At 41.7% G+C, this 15,869-nt stretch overlaps 1 protein-coding gene across 4 annotated transcripts in view; it reads left to right on the top strand.

Moving 5' to 3' along the window:
• Positions 1-15,869, top strand: part of wfdc1 (WAP four-disulfide core domain 1) — a 43,163-nt gene that overhangs the window by 16,217 nt on the left and 11,077 nt on the right. For all 4 annotated transcript variants that reach the window (XM_059993165.1, XM_059993162.1, XM_059993163.1 and 1 more), the window contains exons 3-4: positions 10,146-10,341; positions 12,423-12,506. In XM_059993165.1, the coding sequence (XP_059849148.1) occupies positions 10,146-10,341; positions 12,423-12,506 (280 nt within the window). The remainder of the gene's footprint in view (positions 1-10,145; positions 10,342-12,422; positions 12,507-15,869) is intronic.

Below are 15,869 nucleotides of genomic sequence, written 5' to 3' on the forward strand. Positions count from 1 at the left end.
CTTGATCAGCAGTAAAATTTGAGCTTATCTTTATATGCACAAGTACAATATATGGGCAGGTACAATAAAAAATCTGCTTGTAACAGCATCACAGGAACATATAACCATACCAACAGCGTTCACAAGAAAAATATAATTGAACATAAGTTACACACTTTTTTACAAAAAAGAAGACAATTTAAAAAAGAGTGGTCCTTTTTACTGCAGAATGATCAATGTTGTCATATTGATGCTAAACTGTAGTGATTAGGGTTTTGGTTAAAAGGGAGTAGCTGCTCTTGAATCAGGTAGTGTGAGAATTCAGTCTTCTGTACATCCTTCTCAATGGTAGTGGCAGAAAGATTGCAAGGCCTGGATGTTGGGTGACTTTGATACTGGATGTTGCTGCCTTGATGCAGCACCTCCTGTAGATACTACAATGGTGAGGATATGCAAAGAGGGAATTGAGGCAATGTGGTGTAGGTAAAGGAGGAAATCAGGGCAATGCTTAAGAGGGATATTTAGCTCAAAGTCACAATGTGAAATCTGTATGCATGGAACAAAGAAACACCTAATCACAAGTTAAAGTCACGTGCAGTAAGGATGTAACTGTGACTGTGTGTCTCTTTACAGTAGGTACCTACAGTGGTGTGAAAAAGTTTGGGCACTCCGGTCAAAATTTCTGTTACTGTGAATAGCTAAGCGAGTAAAAGATGACCTGATTTCCAAAAGGCATAAAGTTAAAGATGACACATTTCTTTAATATTTTAAGCAAGATTACTTTTTTATTTCCATCTTTTACAGTTTCAAAATAAAAAAAAAAGGAAAAGGGCCCGAAGCAAAAGTTTGGGCACCCTGCATGGTCAGTATTTAGTAACACCCCCTTTGGCAAGTATCACAGCTTGTAAACACTTTAGCCAGCTAAGAGTCTTTCAATCCTTGTTTGGGGGATTTTCGCCCATTCTTCCTTGCAAAAGGCTTCTAGTTCTGCGCGATCCTTGGGTCGTCTTGCATGCATTGCTCTTTTGAGATCTACCCGCAGATTTTTAATGATGTTTAGGTTGGGACTGTGAGGGCCATGGCAAAACCTTCAGCTTGCACCTCTTGAGGTAGTCCATTGTGGATTTTGAGGTGTGTTTAGGATCATTATCCTGTTGTGGAAGCCATCCTCTTTTCATCTTCAGCTTTGTTAAAGACAGTGTGATGTTTGCTTCTAGAATTTGCTGGTATTTAATTGAATTCGTTCTTCCCTCGACCAGTGAAATGTTCCTCGTGCCACTGGCTGCAAAACAAGCCCAAAGCATGATCGATCCACCCCGTGCTTATCATTTGGAGAGGTGTTCTTTCCATGAAATTCTGCACCCTTTTTCTATTTTAGAAAAATAGAAAAAAGAACTTTTAGAAGAAGTTCTATTTTAACTTCATCCATCCACAGGACTTGTTTCCAAAATGCACCAGGCTTGTTTAGATGTTCCTTTGCAAACTTCTGATGCTGAATTCTGACACAATGAACAAAGGTATGTTTGGAGAAAAGTGTTTACAGACTGTGATACTTGCCAAAGGGGGTGTTACTAAATACTGACCATGCAGGGTGCCCAAACTTTTGCTTCGGGCCCTTTTCCTTTTTTTTGATTTTGAAACTGTAAAAGATGGAAATAAAAAAGTAATCTTGCTTAAAATATTAAAGAAATGTGTCATCTTTAACTTTATGCCTTTTGGAAATCAGGTCATCTTTTACTTGCTTAGCTATTCACAGTAACAGAAATTTTGACTGGGTGTGCCTGAACTTTTGCTTGCCACTGTAATAAAGTGGCCACTGAGTTTATTTCTGTCTGTTTGTGATCTGCTGCTTCTGTAGCCCATCCACTTCAAATTTTGGCATATTGTGCATCCAGAGATGCTCTTCTGCACTCCACTCTTGTAATATGTGGCTGTTTGAATTACTGTCACCTTCCTGCCAGCTTGAAACAGTCTGGTCATCCTCCTTTGACTTTGCTCGTGAACAACGTGTTTTCACCCACAGAACTCCCACTCACTGGATGTTTATTTTTTGTTTTTCACACCATTCTCTTAGAACTCTAGAGCCTGTCATGCATGAAAATCCCAGGAAATCGGCAGTTTCTGAGATACTCAAACCACCCCATCTGGCACCATGGTCACAGTCACTTAGGTCACATTTCCTCACCATTTTGATGTTTACTCTGAACAACAATTGAACCTCTTGACCATGTCTGCACGTTTTTTTAATGGATTGAGTTGCTGCCACATGATTGGCTGATTAGATATTTGCATTAACGAACAGATCTACCTAACAAAATGGCCACTGAGTGTATTTCTAGACTGATGAAACCAAGTTAACAATAACACTGTGGATTAAAGATTAGCTTTATTTGTCACATGTAACACAGTGAAATGTGTCATTTGTGGCAGGTCAAATCAACGAGGAATGTGTTGGGCAGCTCTCAAGTGCCGTCATACTTCCAGCATGAACATAGCATGCCTGCACGTCATTAACCCTAACAGCACATCTTTGGAAAGTCGGCTTAGAAACAAGAACACCCAGAGGAAACCACATGGTCATAGGGAGAACATATAAGCACTTCACAAGCAGCAGTGAGAATTGAGCTCTGATTGTTGATCATTGGCGCAGTAATGGTGTTATGCTAACCACTACACCACTCTACTGCTCCATGTAAAACACAAAAATTAACTATCAAAGCCATTATACCTATGTAAATATAAAAAGGTTAGTGAAGGTAACTTCAGGTCTTTTAAGGTCAGAAATTGAGTATAACATTGTGAGGCAACACGCGATGCATGTGGAAGGGCACGTGGAAGGACAACATCACCTGCCTGTGCTGGTGTTTCCTTCCTGCCAAATGTGTTGAATTTCTATGCTCGTTTCAAGGCGGAAAATGATGTAGTGGCAATGAAGACTACTCCTCCTCCCGATGACCAGGTGCTGTGTCTTACCGTGGCCGACGTGAGGAAAACTCTATGCAGGGTCAACCCACGGAAGGCTGCTGGACCAGACAATACTCCTGGCAGAGTGCTCAGAGGGTGTGCAGAACAGCTGGCAGATGTTCTCACTGACATCTTCAACATCTCCCTGAGCAGCGCCACCATTCCAATGTGCTTCAAGGCCGCCATCATCGTCCCTGTGCTGAAGAAGTCTTCAGTGTCCTGCCTCGATGACTACCATCCCATTGCTCTCACATCCATCATCGAGAGGCTCGTCATGAGGCACATAAAGACCCTGCTGCCTCCCTCACTGGACCCCCTGCAGTTCGCGTACAGTCCCAACCGCTCAACAGATGATGCCATCGCCACCACCCTCCACCTGGCGCTCACCCACCTGGACAAAAAAGACACGTACGTTTGGATGCTGTTCATAGACTTCAGTTCAGCATTCAACACAATCATCCCTCAGAAACTGATTGGAAAGCTGAGCCTATTGGGCCTGAACACCTCCTTCTGCAACTAGATCCTAGACTTCCTGACTGGGAGACGTCTGTCAGTCCGAATCGGGATCAGCATCTCCAACACCAACACACTGAGCACTGGGGGCCCCCAGAGCCGTGTGATCAGTCCACTGCTGTTCACTCTGCTGACCCACGACTGTGCAGCAACACACAGCTTGAATCACATCATCAAGTTCGCCGATGACACAACCGTGGTGGATCTCATCAGCAAGAACAATGAGTCAGCATACAGAGAGGAGGTGCAGCGGCTAACGGACAGGTGCAGAGCCAACAACCTGTCTCTGAATGCGAGCAAAACAAGAGATGGTTATTTTCTTCATGAGAGCATGAAGCGACCACTCTCCACTGAACATTGATGTCTCCCCCGTTGAGATCGTTAACAGCGCCATATTTCTTGGTGTTCACTTGGCGGAGAATCTCACCTGGTTCCTCAACACCAGCTCCATAGTCAAGAAAGCCCAGCAGCATCTCTGCATCCTCAGAATGCTGAGATAAGTCCATCTCCCACCCCCCCCCCCCCATCCTCACCAGAGGATGTATCGAGAGCATCCTGAGCAGCTGCTTCACTGCCTGGTTCGGGAATTGCACCATCTCGGATCGCAAGACCCCGCAGCGGATAGTGAGGTCAGCTGAGAAGATCATCGGGGTCTTTCTTCCCGCCATTACAGACATTTACACCACACGCTACACCTGCAAAGCTAACAGTATTGTGAAGGACACCACGCACCCCTCACACAAACTCTTCTCCCTCCTGCCATCTGGCAAAAGGTACCGAAGCATTCGGGCTCTCACAACCGGACTGTACAACAGTTTCTCCCCCCAAGCCATCAGACTCTTCAATACTCAGAGTCTAGACTGGAATCTACATCATTTATTATTATATTGTAATTTGTCCTCTACTGTGCCTATTATCTTGTTCATATAATTATTGTACTGTCCTGCACTGTTTAGTGCACTTTATGTAGTCCTGTGCAGGTCTGTAGTCTAGCGCAGTTTTTATGTTGTTTTACGTAGTCTAGTGTAGCTTGTGCTGTCTCATAGTCTAGTGTAGTTTTGTGTTGCTTCCTGTAGCACCAGGCTCCTGGAGGAACGTTGTTTCATTTTTACTGTGTACTGTACCAGAAGTTTATGGTGGAAATGACAGTAGACTTGATTTGATTTGACTTGACTTGAACAAAGAAATTAAACACCTACATTGATTCTGTCTTCACAGAGGAGCATACTAAAACCTTTCAGATATATTGGGAAGAAGGGAGAGCTAGGGGGAATGTACATTGTGAGGAGGATGCAAAGACCATTTGGGTGAATAGGCAAATACATGGCAATTCAGTATATAAAGTTGTATATAAAGTTTATAAATGTGGGGTTAGTGATTTTGTTCCTGAAATCTGAAGGTCAAATTATCATCTAAATGGTGATTAAAATGGGAAGATGGTAGGCCCATTGAAACTTGAGTGTCCTTGAACACCACTTGCTGAAGGTAAGCATTCAGGTACAGCAAGGAAGGCAGGTGATGTGCAGGAAGTAATGGTACCAAGAGATGCAGAATGGGTGGAAATTTGGGCTGGAGAAATGCCTGTTAGAGTTAATCTGGATAAGTGTAAAGTGGTGCATTTTTGGAGGTCAAATGCAAGGGTAAAGTATACAGTAAATGGCATGACCCTTATGAGCATTGATGTATGGTGGGATCTTAGGATGCAAGTCGATAGCTTCCTGAAAATGGTAACGCACGCACAGCTGGTGGTAAATAAAGTATAAAGCACATTTTCTTGGTTGGGGCATTAAGTTTAACATTTAGCAAGTTATACATTTTTGTCAACAGGGTACTGAAGTAGATATTTAGTCATAATTATATTTGAATAGTGGAGCCAGATTGCATAGCCCACGCTGATTTTCCGTGATTCTATCACCAGTACGGGCAAGAACTGGGAAGAACTATTCTGTTCTGTCCACCAGGTGGCAGCATCATGCATCGTTTTACCACATCCATCAATGTTCTCAAACTGACACTGCTCAGCCATCTTTTAATTCCCTTTTGCTGTTGTGGCATCTAGGGAGGTGAAAAGTTCTCACTTTACTAGTTAGTGTCACTTTGCTCAATGGAATCTGAATTAGATGATTGAAATTAACTGGAGGTGATCATTGTAATCATGCAAGTTTAAAAGAAAATGCTATGAGCTTTTATGTAAAGTAAAAGCACTGTGGATGCTGGAGGTGAAAATTAAAACAAAAAGAATGTCTTCCTCCAGTTAAAGCATGCTCCAGTTCATATGCTCTACATCACTTAAGGGCCTCAAAGGTGTGATGTTAGAAACAGTACTGGGCAAAAGTCTTAGGCACATATACTGTATATACCTGTGGTGCTTAGGACTTTTGCATAGTACTGTATTTGTCAACGTGGAATGGAGAGTGAGTTTGTAAATCTGGCAGGTGTAAATGATGCTGGGAGTGGCATGGGAAGAGTGTGGGACAGGTGGCAGGGGAGGAGTGTCAGGGCAGAGATTGACGTAAGTGAAGACACACTGAGACCCCAGGCAATATCTTTTGATTCCAAACAATTGGTTTATCAATCATTAGAGAATGTCTCTCTGGTGCTCCCCTCCCCGCTCCCTTACCCTTTTCCCAACTGTGTTTCTCCTATCCCTGTCCGTTTCGCACTATCAGTCCACAATAGAGGCACATATCACTCTTATATGTCATGAAATTTGATCTTTTGTAGCAGTACAGTGTAAAATTACTACAGAACTGTGCAAAAGTTGCAAAAGTCTTGGGGTGTGTGTGTGTGTGTGTGTGTGTGTGTGTGCGCGCACGCGCGCACATACATATACACGCTCATGCACACACACGAATACATACCTACAGGGTCTTTAAAAAGCATTCACCCCTCGGAAGTATTCACGTTTTATTGTTTTACAATACTGAATCACAGTGGATTTAACCTTTTTGATACTGATCAACAGAAAAAGACTTGTGTCAAAGTGAAAACAGATCTCTACAAAATGATCTAAATTAATTACAAATATAAAACACAAGCTCATTGATTGCAGAAATATTCACCCCCTTTAAGTCAGTATTTAGTAGATGCAACTTTGGCAGCAGTTGCAGACTTCAGTCTGTGTGGCGAGGTCTCCATCACCTCTGGACTCTGCAATTTTTCCCCATTCTTCTTTACAAAACTGCTCAAGCTTTGTCAGATTGTATGGGGATCGTGAGTGAGCAGCCCTTTTCTAGGCCAGCCACAAATTCTCATTTGGATTGTGATCTGGACTCTGACTTGGCCACTCCAGGACATTAACTTTGTTGTTTTCAAGCCATTCCTTTGTAGCTTTGGTTTTGTGGTTGGGATCATTGATTTCCTGGAAAACAAATCTTCTCCCAAGTCGCAGTTCTCTTGCAGACTTTCAGGTTTTTCCTCCAGGATTTCCCTGTATCTTGCTGCATTAATTTTACCCTCTACCCTCACAAGCCTTCCAGGACCTGCTGCAGTGAAGCATCCCCACAGCATGATGCAGCCACCACCGTGCTTCACGGTAGGGATGGTGTGTTTTTAGTCTGATGGCCAAAAAGCTCAGCTTTGGTTTCATCAAACAGAGACCCTTCTGCCAGCTGACTTCAGAGTCTCCCACATGCTTCCTGGCAAAATTTAGCTGAGAATTCATGTGTTTTTTTTCTAACTGTGGCTTTCCCCTTGCCACTCTCCCATAAAGCTGCAACTGGTGAAGCACCCGGGCAACAGTTGTTGTATGTGTTGCTCTCCCATCTCAACCACTGAAGCTTGTAACTCCCCCAGTCATGTCATAGGTCTCTTGGTGACCTCTGTCAGCAGTCTCCTTCTTGCACAGTTTTTGGGCATGGCCTGCTCTAGGCAGATTTACAGCTGTGCCATATTCTTTCCATTTCTTGATGATTGACTTAACTGTACTCCAAGGGATATTCAGTGACTTGGAAATTTTCTTGTATCCATGTCTTGTGATTTTCAATAACCTTTCACTGAGTTGCTTGGAGTGTTGGTTTGTCTTCGTGGTGTAGTTTTTGCCAGGATACTGACTCACCAGCAGTTGGACCTTCCAGATACAGGTGTATTTTTACTCTACTCAGTTGAAGCACCTTGACTGCACAGTTGTCTCCGAAAACAGATCTCCATGTAACATCTAAAACCAATTGGGTGCACCAGTGATGATTTGGTGTGTCCTATTGGGGGTGGGGTGAATACTTATGCAATCAATTATTTTGTGTTTTATATTTATAATTAATCTAGGTTACTTTGTAGAGATCTATTTTCACTTTTTCTGTTGATCAGTGTCAAAAAAGCCAAATAAAATCCACTGTTTGATAGGATATTTTAAATACCCTATATATGTAAAATATATATATCCATCCTCTCTTTTGTCATTTAGCGTCACTGCATTTCCTATAGCACCCTTGCCTCTCATACCAATGGAGAACTGGGAGTGAAGATCTCGAAGTGTGCAACTGTGGTGCAATAAGAAGAATTAGGAAAATTAAACAGAGTTAGTTGCATGCATTTTCCTGTGGTCAAATTAATTGAATCCCTACACAGTGTGGCTAATCTGAAATCAAGTGAACCGCTGCTTACTGTGGCTTCTACAACTGCAGTTGCTGATAAATTGGGCCTCTGTTACCTCCCTCTGCAATTGGATCCTCGACTTCCTAACCGGAAGACCACAATTTGTGTGGTTTGGTGATAATATCTCCTCCTCACTGATGATCAACTCTGGTGCACCTCGGGTGTGTGCTTAGCCCACTGCTCTACTCTCTATATACACATGACCGTGTGGCTAAGCATAGCTCAAATACCGTCTATAAATTTGCTGACGATACAACCATTGTTGGTAGAATCTCAGATGGAGACGAGAGGGCTTAAAGGAATGAGATATGCCAACTCGTGGAGTGGTGTCACAGCAACAACCCTGCACTCAACGTCAGTAAGATGAAAGAGCTGATTGTGGACTTCAGGAAGGGTAAGATGAAGGAACACATACCAATCCTCATAGAGGGATCAGAAGTGGAGGGCATCTTTGCTTATGTTAGTTGCTGTACAGAGGTAGTGAGAAGTGGAGACAGAGTTCATTAAGGGGAGGCTAGTTTTCAAAGGCTCATTACAAAACCAGCAGAAGCAGTCTTGAATTCTGGGTCTGCATTCAAGTAAGTGAACACACACTGGGGCGAGTAACAAGCTTAAGCAGCATGTGTGAGCTCCCTGACGAAGAGTCTCGGCCCGAAACATCGACAGCGCTTCTCCCTATAGATGCTGCCTGGCCTGCTGTGTTCCACCAGCATTTTGTGTGTGTTGTCTGAATTTACAGCATCTGCAGATTCCCTCATGTCTGAGCGTAACTGGCTTGGCTACTCATGTGAGAAAACAGATGATAAGAAGCTCAGACATGGTTACTCACAAATAAGCTTTAGAAAGAGGCTGGAAAGAAAGGAGAAACCTAATTTGTGAAAGTACTGGACCCATTCAAGCTGGGCACATTAACCAAAAGCTCTTGGGATTGTATCTCAGAGAAAGACTGGCCCGCTTCCACTTACAAGCTACGTAACACATCAAGGTGGCCATGTTCCTTGTCACTCTGCTTGGCTGTCATTGAAAATGCTTTTATATTGTAAATATAAAAGGAATAATCAGTAACTATGGAAATTTTTTTTAAACTGCAGATTTAGATTTATTTATTAATTGGTTGTTGTCTCTCGGGGTCCGAGGAAGACTAAACATTGTGCAGTCATCTGTGGATACGCACGTGGCATCGGAGGCCGAAGGCCGAAGCACGCGTGAGGTTGCAGTTTGGACACGGAATGGCGGTTGTTTGAGCAGGTGCATACACAGATTTGTGGTGTCAGTCTCGTGCTGCTGCAAGGTGCTGATTTCAGTCTTCAATATTAACAGGCACAGTGAAATGTGTCATTTGCATTGACAACCAACAGTGCCTGAGGATTCACCCGGAGCAGCCCAGAAGTGTCACCACGTAGCACGCCCACAGTATTTGACAGAACAACGCCCAGCCCATATACAACAAGCAATAACAGCAGAACAGACTCCCTTTCCCACCCGTACACAGAGATGGGCCTCCACTCGCAGGGTTGTCTGCCTCTGGGCCTCTGACCTCCAACCCACGGTCCTGCTGGAAATCTAAAACAAAATTATGGAACTACTCGACAAGTCAGGCAGCACCTGTGAGAAAAGGAACAGTGTTAACACTTAAGGTCAAAGACCCAACATCATAACTTAGAAAGTAAAGATTTTAAAAAATGTAGGTTGTAGCAAAGCTGATGGGAGTAATGGATAGGACAAAGGGAATATCTTTTATAGGGTGAAATGGGGTAAACGTTTCAGGAATAGCTTGTTCCCATCTGCATCAGATTTATTAGCAATCCATGAAAACAAGCTCACTATTTTGCTCTCTTTTTGCATTATTTATTGATTTTAATATTTCGTATTGTAACGTAGTAATTTTTGTGTTGTACTACTGCTACAAAATGACAAATTTCATGACATATGTGAGTGATACTAAACCTGATTCTGAAACTGAAATATGCAATTAATAGTATTTTTGTGAATTATTTAGAGCTGGATGATGTGATTTGTTGTCACATTGGCTATGCTGTTGTTGAAATTCATTGTTGTCACATTAGTTATGCCATTGTTGAAATCCATTTCCACAGGACTATGAGTATCAGTTGATTTCACATTCATCGCAATACCAGAGGAATGATCGGTGCCCACCTCCACCTCAGGCATTACCGGACAGTGCCTGTGAGGTTCCCAGCTGCAGGTCAGACTCTGAGTGTGAAAGGCACAAACGATGCTGTTATAATGGTTGCATTTATGCTTGCTTGGAATCTGTGCAGCCACCACCAGGTATACTTAACCTGTGCTTGAATCCTTTGTTGTATTATTACTGTAACAATAGTGTGAAATTGCGACTAAATCACAATGATAGCTGGCAGATGCAATATTCCTTCATTTCTACATATTGCTTGGTCAATTTTATTGCTTAAGGGAAAGACAGGAATCTACACTCAAATTGTCTCTACTATGAGTTGTTTTGTGGATAAAGCAACAAAATACAAGTCTGAAATAAAATCAGAAAACGATGGGGGAGAAAACATCTATGGAAATAAAAAAGTTAACATTTCCTATGTGCCAGAACTGGGCAAGAAAGAAAATGAGTGAGATTTAATTCGCAGAGAACGGGCTGGAGATGGATAAAATAAAGAGAATAGCTCTGACAAGGTGAAGCCGGGGTTGTTGTTGAAGTCATACAGTTAATGGGAACAGTGTGAGTGAGAAAAACATTCTTCTTCTAACTTTACTCGAATCTATCTGCCTGTGGCAATCTACACTGTGTAAAGATGCTTGAAGAACAACAGCTAGCTGGGCAGGTTGGGATATTCCAGTAAGAAAGTACGATATGCAAGTTGATCATGAAAAGAGGCAAAATACAGCAGTGCAGATGATGCACAGTAGGTCAGCAGCGGTAATGGAGAGAGACAAACTAAGCCAATAGCAGATGGATGGCTTACAACACAGCTGTTCTGTCCCGATACAGACCAGGAACTCAATTTACTTGAAGTTGTAGAAATCGATACTGAGTCCAGAAGAATAAAACATGCCCAGATAGAAGGTCAGGTACTGTTCCTTATATTTACATTGGGTAATCAGTACAACCATGTAGGCTGACACAGACAGACAGACGGAATAAAAGGGGAATGGGATACAGTATCAAAGGTTTTCTCTTTGTAAATGTTTCCATTAAGCATTTGACTGAAAACTTCTCTCAATAGCAACCCTGGACACATCCTACCACTTTGTCCTATCCATTCCTCTCCACCTTCTCTGCAATTTTAACTTTATTTTCTACCCCACCCCTGCTGCCACTTCTGATGAAGGTTCTTCAGTATGAAACATTAACACTGTTTCTCTTCCCAGAAATGCTGCCTGGTTTTCATGGCATGAGTTTGATTTGCCTACACAATTTGCCTTCATTAACTTGCCTTTGTACAGAAACAAACTTTGGAACACAATATTCACAAAACACAAATTAATGAACAAAAGCTTGCTCATTGTTCTGGTATGATAAATACAAAATATTTATATATAAATCTATAATACATTCAGCACAAGGAGCAGTAAAATAGTTTTACCTCCACACATCAAACAAATGCTTTTCAAAAAATGATGAAGATTATTAAAAGCATCTTCAATTTCTTAACTAGCGTGGATATCCCAATTATGAGATGATAAAGTGTCTTTGTGATTTTGCTGGTAAACCAAATAATTAGAAGAATTAACTGAGTTGTGTTCCTTCTCATTGAAACATTTGCAGGGAGCACTCTCTTTCTCTCACTCACTCACACATGATCCAGCACAGGAAAAACCGATAGGCATCGATAACAAACAAGTATTCAATCAACAAACTATTGAATGGAAAATCCTACAAAAAAGTAGTGGATACATCCTTCATAGTTAAAGCCCTCCCCACCGTTGAGCACATCTATACAAAATGTTGTTACAGGAAAGAAGGATCCATCACCAAGGACCCTCATCACCCAGGACATGTTCTCTTCCCACTGCTGCCATCAGGAAGGAGGTGCAGGAGCCTCAGGATTCACACTGCCAGGTTCAGGAATAGTTATTCCTCAACCCCCTCAACCATCAACTTCACTTGCCCCACCATTGAAAGGTTGCCACAACCTATGGACTCAGTTTCAAGGACTCTTCATCTCATGTTCTCAATATTTATTGATTATTATTATTTCTTTATTTTTGTATTTGCACAGTTTATTGACTTTTGCACACAGATTGAACGCCCAAGTTGGTGCAATCTTTCATTGATTCTATTATGAATTTATTAAGTACACCCACAAGAAAATGAAACTCGGGGTTGTATATAGTGACATATATGTACTTCAGTAATAAATTTACTTTGAACTTTTCAGTTTTAGATTGGTTGGTGCAGCCAAAGCCCAGATGGCTTGGGGGTAATGGATGGTTACTCGACGGACCAGAAGAAGTGCTTCAAGGTGCTATTTCCTCATAACTTTTAGTGATTTAAATATATGTAATATCAGGCAATATATACAATATTCATTTAAGATAGAGACCAGATGTGCCTAATATTTAGGTTCAGTACTGAAACCCCTTTTTACTGGGCATCTCTAGAGATGTGACTCATTAGCCCCTCACTAATAGCCATTGGACTCAGCAGTGAGAAAACCACCTTTTTCAAACCGTACGTCTAGGGTCAGTATGACTTGGGTCCCACCAAAACCAGGAAGCTGGGATGTCTCAACCTCCCGGACCCCGATCTGTGTAGATATTGACCCATTGCAATTAGCGGTTGGCAAGAAATACCAGATTGTACACTGCATACAATTATTTTTTAAAGAAGTATATTTACAAATTTCAGCTTTATCGACCAGCTAGTAGGAAAAAAGAAGAAAAATTAAAAGGGCCCATTACAGTTAACCCAGTCCAAATGTGCACACGCGATGGAGCTCATCTTGAAGTTGCCTTTAACTCGAGTGCTGGACCCACAGTCTGTGTGAAAGCACACGCCCCTTTCCGAATGTCACTCGGAATCCCTGTCAAGCAAACAGGCTCTCCCATGGTAGTACTGGTTCTTCCTCCTTGAAGCCATTCACCTGCCCAAAGCATCTTGTGCAACAGGGATGGCATCCTCAGCCATCCTCCTTCCTGTCTACTCCCAGCTCCTTCCAGAAAGATCTTGCCCCACACCAGTGTTCATCACAAAAACTTCTCCGCCCAGCATTCTCTAGAACCTTCTCCCAATTCCACCATCCTGATTGGCTGACATAACATTCCTAAGTTGAAAAGGATAGCCCTTTATTTTTAGCTCGAACCCAAACCTGCTAAAAGCAGAACAGCTAAGAAAGATATACCTACAGCATAGCAGTAAAAATCGTAACCAGGCTGTTACAGTACATGTATTAGATCATGAGAAGGACATTTCATTTCACAGCTGTATAAAAGGGACATAAAATTTGGCAAAATCTACATGTAACACAATGTGGGAAAATAGGGATTTTTTTTGACAAAACATTTGGTATTTTGTACATTTTTTTGGAATCAACTGTGGAACAAATTAATTTATGCTAATTGGCCAGTTGAGCAAAATTAGGAATTTATGGCAGGATTAGCTTAAACCCATTTTATGATGTTTTAAATCCTCCTCAAAGAGAAAGTACAGTATTGTGTAGTGATAAGATCTGGCCATCTGACTTCTGCAGGACTCAAGGCTTGCTGCTATATCACTGGCTCTACTCCCCATTTAAAACACTTGTCAAACACTCAGTTGTATTCGGGGATGGCAAATCAATATTGTCTTTAGTAGCAAAGTCCATATCCCAAGATAGTCCTTTCTCTTCCTTGCTGTAATCCAGAAAAAGAACATGATTTCATAGCTGCTCCCATATCTACAGCTGGCATGTCCATTAAAATGCACAACTTGTTCAGACAGGCCTATCTTTTAAAATTTAGCTCTTTTTGCCCTCGGCACTCTCACTTATACTTGAGATCTGATGATCAGCAGGAAAAAAACCTGTAATTCAATGAATACATAAATCCACTAAACCAATGAGCATTTCTGAAGCAGCATATTGCTTGCACATGAAATGCTCTAAATCACTGTTCACTTTTGATGCTTTAGTGGCGGCATTATCCCAAGAAGCCACATTGCTAGACAAATATCATTGATCCATTGGTTATGAGCTTGTCACTAATATTATTTAAGTAACTAACACAATAAGAATAGTTGTTAGTTACGAAAACAATAACAGGCCAGCACGGAAGCATAGCAGTTAGTGTAACTCTATTATAGTGCCAGTAGAGTTTATATGTTCTCCCTATGACTGCATGGCTTTCATTCCGTGTGCTCTGGTTTCCTCCCACGTTCCACAAATGTTTGGATAAGTAAGTTAATTGGTCAGATGGGTGTATTTGCGTGGTGCAGGATCATAGGCTGGAAGGATCCGTTCGCATGCAGTATCTCAAAATAAATAAGCTGTTTTGTTTATTAACATTTGGCAGGATTTATACTGACATCTTAAGCATGGAACTTTATTGTGGATAACTTGGGTTTAAAGAAATTTGTGTGGGGCTTGTTTGCCTCTAAAATTAAGAGTGTTATAACAGCGAGGATTTGCTCTAAGTAACGTGATTTTCTGAAAAATGCGGGCATGCCAAAACTCAGTAGGACTTGCCATTCTGTACAAAGCTACATGGTTTCATTGTTGGGTGCAACATCATAAATATAGACTGCCCAATTAACATTGCCCAAGACATTTCCATGTGGAAGTATGAATCAATCAGTCTAGACCTTAAACTTCAATTTGAACAGTAAATTCTGATCCATAGTTTTAAAATGCTAACCAAATAAAACAGCAGATGGTTAAAATTTGAAATAAAAACAAAAATGCTGGAAACAATAGGACCACATCGGTAGAAAGAGAAGCAGAGTTAATGTTTTAGACTGAATACCCTTTGAGTGGGGGGGGGGTGGAGATGCATCTCTACCAAAGGAGGTGTAAGGTGCTCCTTTCCTCCGCTGGCCTGCGAGTCAGCCTTGAACAAGGTGTAGCACCTGCTTAGCCCCTCGGTCCGGGTCACGTAAAGCTAAGGGAGCTGTTGGTGGATGGTTGTATATTGTGGCTGGTACATATCACAAGTCCTGGTTATGCAACCACTGACGCTAAGCAGACAACTTCTGAAGAGCATTGGTAATGGCTGGGCTCACCTGTCTTTTACAGACAACTGCCCAAACCACTTCTGCAGAAATATTTTCTAAGAACAATCACGGTCAAAGACCAAGATCACCCACGTCAGGCACAGCACAGAATTGTCAGTATTTATTGCATTAGTATTATTTGAAAATCCTTTTCATATTGTAGGAATGAAAAAGTATGTCGATAAAAGCTTTGTTATATGAAAATTATATTAAGCAGTTCACTAAACTTTGTAAGATTACTTACCTTCACTCTGTAATTCTCAGTCTCTTGAAATGAAACAAATTCTTTGCATGATATCTCTGTATCCATAGTGGCTTAGGACGGAGAGTATCGAACAGTACAGTTCAAGAGCAGGTGTCTATCATATCTGTGCTGTCTATGACTATGTATTTTGATATACTATGCAGAATAGGCGCTTTGGCCCTTCAAGCTGTGCTGCCAGCAAGCTTGAAATTAACCCTAGCTGAATCACTGGACAATTTGCAATGACCAATTAGCCTACTAACTGGTACACCTTTGGACTACTGGAGGAAACCCATGCCATCGACGGGAGAATGTACAAACTCTTTACAGACAACAGCAGGAATTGAACCTGGATCATTGGTACTGTAAAGCGTTGTGGTAACCACTATACAGTGC

This window comes from Hypanus sabinus, chromosome 17 (assembly GCF_030144855.1).
Source record: "Hypanus sabinus isolate sHypSab1 chromosome 17, sHypSab1.hap1, whole genome shotgun sequence".
Lineage (NCBI taxonomy): Eukaryota > Metazoa > Chordata > Chondrichthyes > Myliobatiformes > Dasyatidae > Hypanus > Hypanus sabinus.